This window comes from Hippopotamus amphibius, chromosome 8 (genome assembly GCF_030028045.1).
Source record: "Hippopotamus amphibius kiboko isolate mHipAmp2 chromosome 8, mHipAmp2.hap2, whole genome shotgun sequence".
In the NCBI taxonomy this organism is placed as follows: Eukaryota; Metazoa; Chordata; class Mammalia; order Artiodactyla; family Hippopotamidae; genus Hippopotamus; species Hippopotamus amphibius.
In genome coordinates, this window is record NC_080193.1 from 116,124,445 (window position 1) to 116,135,750 (window position 11,306).

General features: G+C 40.9%; 1 protein-coding gene across 1 annotated transcript in view; it reads right to left on the minus strand.

The window, feature by feature from the left end:
* Positions 1-3,386, minus strand: part of FAM171B (family with sequence similarity 171 member B) — a 58,611-nt gene extending 55,225 nt beyond the window's left edge. Inside the window, exon 1 of the mRNA XM_057747252.1 lies at positions 3,013-3,386. Coding sequence (XP_057603235.1) covers positions 3,013-3,235 — 223 coding nt within the window. The 5' untranslated portion in view covers positions 3,236-3,386. The remainder of the gene's footprint in view (positions 1-3,012) is intronic.
* Positions 3,387-11,306: the final 7,920 nt, after the last annotated feature.

The following is an 11,306-nucleotide window of genomic DNA, read 5'->3' on the forward strand; positions in this document are numbered from 1 at the left end:
ATCATGTACCAGTCACTAAACAAGTTTTATTAGTTTTCTAAATTTTGCCTGAGAAAAGTCCTATAATTTTTCACATAACATGTCCAAAGAATCAGAAGCACCATACAGAGGCAAAGAATGAACTCAGGCTCAGAGCTATTTAAAGGTATGTTAATACCCTCCTAGGTCATAAGAGGATTATAAGTGCACCTGGGTAAAGAATCTTCTTGACAGAACCTAAAAAGTGGACTTAAGTATTGTGTCTAGCACTTTTATATAGTCAACATAAGATAAACACTGAAATTAGCTAAAATTAGAAGTCCAAAATATATATACTTTATAACCTCCACTTACAAATATTTCTACCTAACATTTCTTTATTTTTATATGACCCTGCTAAATTCCAATGAAGAATTTCACAAGATGTTAAATAACAAGTACTCATAAAGTAAAGGAGAGCCTTGATGCCAGCATTTTTGTTCATTCATTCATTCAAAAAACAATGTGTGCCTATAAGTAGCAAGTGCTCTTCTAGGTGCTAGAAAGATATGTAATAATTCAATGTAATGATGAAAAAGCAAAGTTCATGCCTTCATGGAGCTTACATTCTAGTAAGGGGAGACAGGCTTACAAGAAGGGCTGAGGATGGTAAGTGCCATAGAGGAGAAGCAGTAGCAAAGAGCATGCAGATTGCTACTTAATACAGCTGTCAGGAAAGGCTTCTCTGTTAGAGTGACATTTGAGCAAACCTGAAGAATGTAAAGGTCTAGAATTCCAGGCAGAGAAAACAAGTGCAAAGGCCCCACACCGGAGCCCACCTGCAAACTGAAGAAACAAAGAGCCAGTGTGGCCCCGGTGCCGAGTTTGGGTCAGAGCTGAGGGAGACAGGAATGAGAGGGACATAGAGGATCTCAGCCTTTGTGGGCCAGTTTTAGGATCTAGGCAGCTAGTGTGAGAGAGACTGCAAGCCCCTGGGGGACTGTGAGCAGAAATGATCCTATTTAATGTTTTTTAAAAGATCACTAACTGTGTGAGGAGGGCAGTAGAGGAACAAAGGTTGAAGCAGGAAGGCCAGTTTAATCTAGAGATCACAATATGTTGCAGAGGAATATTTTGAATTTATTTGTTTACAGGCTGTGTTTCATAATACAACCCAATACTCCTGTAACTAAAACAGTAATCAGTTGAATTGCTCTTTGTTTCCCACTAGTTTTGAGGGAAATGCAAGAGTCATCTTATGTTACTTTTCAGGCTCTAGTCTGATCTGTTGGCTAGTGGTTCCTTTATCTTCATTAATCTAATAGGTGAATAAAACAAAAATTGCTAGTTTCCCCCAAAATAATCCTTTTCAAAAATATTCCATCACAAATATCAGAAAACGAGTATTTTCACACATGCTAGATATGGAAGTTTCTCATATTGTTTCAGTTATTCATAACCTTCATCACAACGGTAGCAGTCAAAACCCATTTAACTAATATTCCTGAAAGATGATAAATTGAAATTTAAAAAAAAACCCTGCAAACCATAAAATCCATCACCAGTCTCAGACTTCTGTTTCATGATTTACAAAATCCCTTTCATAATGAAGACAGACTCTCAATCACTTTCCTCTTTCTCATTTCCTTAAGTTTAGCAAGCAGCATGTCTAACAGCTGCCTCGCCCAAACCCTGTGGTTAGCACTTTCAGTTATAAAAAGCCAGGTAGGAAAATCACCGCACACCCCACCATATACCGCACACCTTTCAGGACTTTCAGCCACGCTCAAGTGTTATTAATTGATTTAAGAAGGTGTGAGAAACACATGCTTTCCTGCATACTTTGGTGATTTCATCCTATGCGCAGAGCACTCTGATAAATTAAATCATCCTGGCTGTGTCAGGAATCGCAGCTGGTGTGCCTGAGTACTGCTCTTTGATGATGAGCAAGCAGTACAAAATAAAATACCAAATCCTACTCTTGAAAATCTCATTTGTATCTTGTATAATGGTACTAGGCAGGATTTTAAAGCAAACACAAATGTTATAATTCAGTTTGGTTTTGCAGAAACCTAAGCGCACTTGCCAAAAAATTGATGGCTTTTTTTCTTTCCAAATAGCAGGCAGCTTCTACAGTAGGGAAGGGAACTGGGGTGGGGGGTGGGGAGGAGCTATTAAAATGGATAACCCAGCTTTTTGCTTACCGGTGGAGCTTTAATGGAGGGGAACCTGGCAGGAACTAAGGGAATGTTACAGCCACATATACTGAAAGGGATTTCCTCACCCTCGCTGAATGGTATGGAGAATCTGCCTCATTACCTTCTACTAACAAGTAAGGAGATTCCCCTCTTAAGCGGCAGGCTTTGCTATACTAACATCCACTACAGACTTTATCTCATCCATCCCCCTCTCCTTTCCCCTTTCCTTCAATCACAAACTCCTATTTCGTTTTTGGTTTCTTTCATCTTCTTACACTGAAGACATACTTGCAAACTGCCTTAAACCATTCCTGGGATAAGAAGAGACAGAAATAAATAATAAAATAAAGATTTCTTTCTCCAGAGCTAAATTTAAATATACAGGCGGAGCGAGACGGTGAAAAGGGGTGTGTGGGTGTCTAGTGCAAGATTTTCCAGTCTCTAGGAGAGAAAAGGATAAAGAACAGAAGGCTAAAGGGATTTGAGAACCGCGCGCGCGCGCGCGCGCGTGTGTGTGTGTGTACAATCATTCCCAGGGCAAAGGGAAAAATTCAGGAAGGGAGGGAGAAGAACAAGATGAATCGAGGCAGTCACTCACTCCCATCCCTCCCGACCCCTCCCCACCCCACTGCAGTGCTCTGCGCTTCCCAGAAAGCTCATCACCCAAAGGGCAGATTCCCGAAACCAAACCAGAGCGCGAGTCCTGGGCAGGAAGGCTGGGGAGATGGGAAAGAGGGGGGTGGGTAGAGACAGGCGATGGGAAACCATCTGGCTAGGGAAGGGGCGAGGAGGCCAGCGAGACCTGAAGAGATCGCCGGCCGAGATGGAAAGGCAGGGCCGGGCTGCCGGGACCCACCTGGAACAGTGACGGTAGAGGATGCCACGGGCACCTCTGGCCTCTCCTCCTCAGCTTCCTCCCGCTGCCGTTGCTGCTGCTGCTGCTGCTGCTGCTGGATGAGGCTGAGGTCGGAGCGACTGAGCTCTGCTCTGGCGGCCGCGGGGACCAGCCTCGCCTTCAGCAGCACCGCAGCTAGGCCGAGGAGCAGGGTGCAAGGGACGCGCCGGCTGAGCCTCGCCATGGCCGAGAGCCCGAGGGCCGCGGCGGCATATTGCGGAGCTCCGGGAGGCGGCGGGCGCCAGGGCTGCGGGCTCTGGCAGCGCCCGCCCGCTCTCTCCCCCTCGCGCGGTCTGCCTCGCACACCCTCAGCAGGAGGAGGAGGCCCGGGAGGCGGAGGGGACGCCGGGGGAGGAGGAGGGGGAAGTTAGCATCCTCGCGCACGTGATGCGCGGGGCGGAGCGGGGTGAGCCCGGCGCCAGGCGCCGCATCTTCGCTATCACCCCGGGCTCCGCTGCTCCGACCGCGTGCACTCGGCGGGGCGATGGGGTGCAGTACTTCTAGGGCCTCCTAGGGTAAACAAAAAAGGAGAACCTTTCTAGGAGGTGGTAGACCTTCAGATCCTCCAGCCCTTACCGAGACACGGGGAAATCTTGCAGAAAGTGGAATAAAATTCCCGCCACCTGACCCCAAAGTAGACGAGAAGGTGGTGTATTAATTACCCTCTTACAACACTTAACGCAGCACGAGCGGATCAAAAAACCAGGATCTCTTAACCATATGGGCTTTGGAGCGTCACGGCCACCATTGGTTAGCTAGAAATTAAACTGTGGCTCTCCAGATTTTGATTACACTTCCTCTTTCTGCCCAAGCTGGAATTTGTTTCTATATCATAAAATATTCTTAATTGCATTTTGTCTGATTATAGTCTACACTTTTCATTTGCTCAAGAAATATTTTTCTAAATGCCTGCTAGGTACTTGCATATACCAATATTTAGTCTGGCGCTTATAATAAACAAGATACAATCCCTGCATTCTAGGAGCTCACTACCTGTCAGGGCAGAGGAACAAATAAAAAATTATAATCTCGGGTCGTGCTTGCCACTGGAGAAACACTACAACATGCAGAAATTGCATTGAATTGGAAGGAATTAACAATGTGGCATATGGAAGGGGGCTATGAAACCCTAGGAGTGGTGGGATTTAAAGAATAAGTTCCACACACAGGTGAGTGCAACCAGGTCATCTAAAAAGTGGAGCTGTGGGTGTGGTGTGTATGCCCGTGCACACACACCTAGAGGTGTGTAACAGCACACTGTGCTTGGAAAATTGTGAGCGATGATTGTCAGAGTGACAGTGTTTTAGATTGAAAAGGAGAGTGGAGATCAGGTCATTAAAAAATAACATCAAACACTTCTATGTAATAACCTTGGATGCTATATAAGGAAACCGAAATTTACAGTGCAAGTGATTATGAAATAGTGAAAGAAATTAATCAGGGAAGGGACGTGCTACCACTCTGCGTTTTTGAAGGATCACTTTGCTATCAGTATAGAAGATAGATTATAGAAGGATAGATTGGCAAAGAGGAGGCCAGTTTAGTGGTGTCTGCAAAAGCCGGTGAGGAGATACCAAAGGCTTGTGAGACCAGAAAGGAGAGGAAAGGAGTACGAGGTGCAGTATATAGGGCTAGAATCAGTGGAGATGGTTGATTGTTTGGGTGGGGAAGAGAGAAGGAGAAAGATGGGTATGTTTAGTATGACACTCAAATTGCCAGATTGAGATCTTGGGTGGCTGCTTATGACATTATCAAGATTAACTGGTACTACTGACTGCAGAATAGGTGATAAGCCATGACTTGTTCAGTTGCAGTCTCTGCATTTGGAGTGCCTTTGGGACATATAGTATAATGTAAATGTGATCTGTGACATCACTTCCTTTACCATCGTAGTTGATTCAGCTGATTTGACAGTCCCTTTCCGTACTCCGCACTCTTCTGTGTGTTCCTCCCAATGTTTCCAACATGCTGGAAAAGAGCAAATTTCTCACTAGTGGAAAATTATTCTTTGGTCAAGGATATGAAAGTGGTGCCTATATAACCATAAATAATAATAATAGGCATTTTACATACATTATCTTGTATCCTCAGAGCAGACCTACAGATTAGCTCTCATTATTCTGTTTAGCAAATGGAAACACTGACGATCAGGGAGGCAACTGTCTTTGCGCAAGGCTACTCTACCTTTCTGCACTATTTGAAACTTTCGCCACGAGTTTGTATTGTTTTTTTCATGATTTTTAGACATAAATAAACTATGTGGGCTACGTAATTTTTGGAAGAGAGATGCCAAAGTGAGGTCCTCACACTAAACACTACTATTCCATCATGGCTCTGCCTCACCTGTATGAGCAGGAATTACTGGGGGGAGGCTGAACGTGGAGAGTCTTCATTAGTTTCATAAAGCTGTTTTTGTTGCATTTTCTTCCAATTTACCTCTGCTCCTGGAGAGAAGAAAGGAGAAAATGGAAATGGCTCTAGAATCCTGACTGGCAGATCGGAAGGAGAGGAATGCTGCCAGAATTTCTGTCATCCTGCCTTACAGTGGCCAAGTCATCCTTAATATATTAGAAGCTGACCTTCCAGAGGCAACATTGCTAACTTCACAGCCCCCAGTAGAGGGTGGACGTGAAATCCTTCAATACTACAGACTGTTTAAAGAAATAAGCTTTACCAGTCACGGTGGTTTTTAGATGCTTTTTAAATTCTCCTTTACTCATATAGCTTATGCTGAATTTCTGTGCCATATACAAAAGCCGTATTATTTGATGCAATCAGGGCTAGTAGTTGGTGAATCAAAAAAGTAGGTCAAGAGGCAAAATAACATATTTTAAATATATTTTAATTTGCTTATTTTATCTTAAAATAAGCAAATATATATTCATTTGCCAATCTTTTGATGTAGAGCCAATAATTTTTTTTTAGTCTAACCACATCCTAGGGTTTGAAGTAGTAAACCACAATTACAATGCACCTCTATTATTTATTTGCAGTTTTCAGTTAAGTGGAAGGAGTTCTTAAAAACTCTTGACAAGCAATTTGAATGCCAAATCCTTCTATTTTCAATTTTTCCCCAGTTTTACAATTTTCTCACCCACTTAGTATTAAACTAGTTTTTCATAGAAAAATATACTTCATTTAAATTTGTATTTCATCCATACCTCATAACACATAGAACTGCCCAAAACAACTGTGTAAACGAACATAACTGACTTTCGGCACAGACACAGACCAAGTGGTAGGGGCAAAACAAAGCAGATGCTCAGGAAAGGGTATCCTGCTCATTGCACGCACTTTTCGTGTCAGCCAGTGTGTTTTACAAAGGAATGGAAGATGCCGGTTGATCTAGGAAGTTATTTTAAGGTTTCTAATCCATGATACTGTTCATGCTTCATATAGTGTAATCATTACTGTTACAACATCTTCATTTTTATAAATATACTGCAAGAGCCATCGGAAAGCAGATTATAATACCATACACATATAATAATTCTCCTCTGCTTAAGATCTACTTGTACTTCCCCATTGCTCTTAGCACAACGTCCAAAATTCCCAACAGATTTACAAAGCCCATCACAATATATCCTCTGACTACGCAGGCTCATCTTTTAAAATTTCCTACATAAACACAGAGATGGGGGTTGTTGGGGGGAGAGAAGGGAAGGGAAGGAAATATTTTATTCCCTTGAGCTAGACTTATTTAGGTTGCACATACTGATTTCCTCTGCCTGGAACTCTACTCTCTCATCTCTTTAACCGACAAGCTGCCATAGAGCCTGAAGGTTAGCTTAGGTATTACTTCCTCCAGGATACTTTCCCTGACACCCTTAGCTTTGATTAGGATCCCCCGCTATCAACTTTTCATGACCCCCTCATACTTCCCCTTAGGACTCTGTTACTTAAAATGGATATTTTCTAGCCCGTATCCTCACTACTGTAGGTTCTACAAGGGCTGGGGTCATCATGTTCACAGCTGTATCTCCAGCTCCTGCCACAATGCCTAACGGTGATTGTTTAATTACTTGGTTGATTAAATCAACAAATCAATTTTAAGAGAAAGAACTGTTACTTAACAGAGAAGGGCCCAGAATCAGATGGCCCGGATATCCAACCCTCACAGCTATATGATTTACAGAAGATTTTAGGTCTCAGTTTTCTCAACTGTATAGTGGAAGAAATAATAGAGCCTAAAGGAGGTAACAAAATAAGATAACATATAACAGACTTAGAGTTTCTTGCTATAGGAACCGTTCAGTAAACGTCAGCCATTACTTCTTTTGTTAGTGTTATATAGGATTGTTCTATTTCATTGGTGTATTTTTTATAATGTATATAAGATTTTTTATGTAATCAATTCTTTTTTCTTGATTATCATATTTTATAAAGTCACAGCAAACACTAAATTAGCAAATACTGAACCATAGTTCCTAGAGGAACAGAGTTACATTTAATAATATATTAAATATATTAGATATAGATATGTATTTAATGGGTAAGAACATTTACATTTTTTGGAAATATGACTTGTAAGATTTTGGTGATTGACTTTCCTTAAATTATGACTATTCCTCCAACACTGCTGCCTTCATTTGATAGTGAACCATTTAATTTGAGTTTGAAAAGCAAAGGACTAACTGTTAAAGAGGGTTGAACACACTTCAAATTTGTATTTCTTTGACTAAGAATAATTTACCCAAGTAGGGTTATCCATACTACAGATAGGGACAGTTTGGGATTATTAACCGAAGTGGGTGACGTGATTCAAACAGTCACTAAACTCTTGGTTTAAAGGCCCTTCTCAGGTGACAGGCATGTAAATCATTAAGATTCTCTGGGATCAGCACTCGTGGATTACTTGCTGTGTGTCAAATAGCGGGCAATTTTACCTATGCCATTTCAGGTATTTTCCACCTCCACCCCAAACAAATTTGCTCCCAATTTGCTAGGTAGAAGAGTTCATTAGGCACTCCAGCTAGGATGGCCCAACGTGTCGTGGGAAGTGATGGAGCCAGCTCAACCTAGATTAAAAGGTTTAAGACTTAGAGTTTACTCCAAGACCACGTCTAGATTTTCAAAAGCCTGGATTGTTCTAGGGACAAGACTGTTGAGGGGCCATCTATGTGCCAAGCCCTCTGACCCCACTCTTATATGTCTTGACCTTAACTATCTAAATTCATTAAACAGATATGAATTTTTAAAAAAGAGAACCCAGGAAACCAGGACTTTATGATTTGGGAAATTAACAGATCCAGACGGCAGAATATGCTAAAATTAAGAGATTTACTTTCAAGAGAGTTTGCTCTAGAGAAAACGTAGAGACTGTACAAACTTTTGTGAATATCTCAGAAATTTTTCTTTGAAGAGATTAAGTGTGTGACTCATAGATTCCCCTCACATAACCCAACAGAAGCCAAAAATAGAGATGAATTATTTAGGAAAGCTCTGTGGAGTAGCTGCTAGTCTAATGGAGTGAATATCCTTGACATACACAGGAGATCCATAAGGTTCTTGTGAATTTTATATCAGCAGAAACACTGCCAGCTTGGTCTAAAGGGATAGTGTGCAAAATGAAAAAGCATATTGAACCCACACAGTTTTATCAGTAGAAACAAGCTGGTAACAATACTCAGCTACAAACATGTGCTACGTTTCGGGGTGGGGGGAGGAAGATGACTCAGAAGGTGAAGCCATGAGCCACAGAGTTTGAAACCACACAGTTTGAAACCGCAGAAATTCACAGACTTTGAAACCAAATGTAGTTTGCTCAGCTGGATTTTGGAACTGCTAGGGACCAGTGACTTTTTCTTTTCCTTCTATTTCTTCCCTTTTTTGAACCAGAATGTCTATAATTGTTATCATATGCTTGTCTTACTGTGATACACTGGGAGCAGAAAACTTTAGTTTCACAAGTTCACAAATAGAGAGGAATTGTACCCCGGGATGGATCATACACACGTCTTGCCCATAATGTAGATGATGAGACGGGACATTCAAGCTGCTGAGATGAAGAAGTCATTTTGGACTTAGAGTTGATGTGACAATGGTTTGGCTCTGGGGGACTTTGGGATGGGTTGAATGTATTTTGCATGTGAGACTTATGCGAATCTTTGAGGGCCAGATCATGAACTGTGGTAGATATAATGGTGCCCTCTGAAAGATGTCCATGATCTAATGCCAGATTCTGTGACTACGTTACCCTTCATGGCAAAAAGACTACAGTAGTTTAAAACTAATTCATTATCCAAGGCATGCGATCAGTAGCCTCAAGCAGTGGCCAAGTCTGTATGAATCTAGGAAAGGATACGGAGTGGATAACATTAAGAACTTGATGTGGAGAATTACAGGTGAGAAGAGGGGACTATATCTGTACAGTATGTAAACCAGATTCTTAGCTCTGTCATTACATCACTCCCATACTGCCGCTCTTTTAGAGTTCCCTTGAGAGTCTAGGGCTGTTCAGCTGGAATATGGTAAAATCAGTTTCTGTTCTGTCATCTCTTAACTATTACTTGGGTCACTGAATACCTGTGGAGTGACTGAGAAAAGACCCTTCAGGTTCAATTTTTGCTAGTAATTTAGTAGCAAATGATGGTGAAGTGCTTGGCTCTGGTTTAGTAGTAAAGGTTCAAGTCAGAAAGTCAAAATTGGTATTGCTAAGAAGTATGAAATTTGTTTATTCTTTAACAAACTCTTCTCTTTCATTTCCTCACTAAGGTGTACTAAAAAATTCAAAATCATTCACTTGTCTGCCAATTAGGTGGCAATATTTCTGAATTTTAAAGGGGTTTATGTCACTTATAATCTCAAAAAGAACTGTAACTGCACTGTTGAAAGATGAGAAAATTTATAAGCCACCAGAACTTTCTTGCTTCGTATGGTAAACTTACCATGACCCTACCTAAGATCAAGAATCACTTCTATTACTCAAGTGGAGAGCATAACTCTCCAAATTAAATACTCCTACATCTCTACATTACTCAGTGCTTTTTGTGAATACATCTGTAATAACTAATTAACATTGTGAATACAGGATTGACTAAAAAGTAATCCCTAAAGATGCCATTTCAACACTCTAATATCTGAGAAATGATGTAGAAGAACTTTGAGAATTTCTTTGAAAAAAATTATTTTAATAACATGAAGGTAAGTTACCATGTAAAGTTCAAATTCAAAATCTAAGTGCTCCTTTTATTAAAACACCAACTTACGTATTTGTTATGCTTCAGGAAATGAGGCCGACAAGGAAAGCGAACCTGAGTGTAAAAGGGAATCTAACTCTGTAACTCTCTAGACAATTCTGAACAGTTTAGAAAATGAGTGAAAATATTCCAGTTGCCCCTTGAACATAGGGGTTAGAGGTTACAACCCTCTGCGAAAATCAAGTATAATTTATAGTCAGTGCTCTGTATCTGTGGTTCCTTCATATCCAAAGTTCCACATTTGGGGATTCAACCAACCAAGGATTGAGTAGTATTTACTACTGAAAAAATCCACGTGGAGCCATGCAGTTCAAACCCTGTTGCTGAAGAGTCAACTGTAATTGGAAAAGCATTGGTGGTACACCAACTGATATTCAGGCATGCCAAGCTATTCCCTAGATAATAACAAATCTATTTATAAACTGTGACTAGTAATTCAGGCAGTGTTGCACAGCAGAAAGCATAATAGACTAGGTGTTTGAATATGTAAGCTTTAGTCTCAATCTTGCCAGTAACTGTTTTGGACAAGTAATGACCTCTCTAGGCATGGTTAACAATATGAAGGGAATGAGGTAAACTCCTTCCAACATTCACTTTTTAGCAATTTGACCATGACCTGCATAGATGTTATTATTTGCAATTGTTCTCTTTGGGATTTGTTGAGCTTCCAGAATTGTAGGTTGCAATTTTTGATGAAATTTGGAAACGTTTTGGCTTCAAATATTTTGTCTGCCTCATTTTCCTCTCTCCTAAGACTCCTTTTGCACCAAGATTGTCCCATGGATCATTGAGGCTGGTTTTTTGTGTGTTTTTGTCATCTATGCTTCAGTTTGGATGAGTCCTACTGGTCTAAGTTCATTGACCCTTTCTTCGGTTCTACCCAATCTACTTGTAATCCGCCTCCTATGAACTTCTGACTTCAGAGATTGTATTTTTCAGTCTGAAGATTTCTACTTGTTTCTTTTGTTAGTTTCCAAACCTCTCTTGAAATGCCAGTCTTTTCATCCATAATTTTCATGTATTCCTATAGACTCTAACATATTTAACCACGGTTAT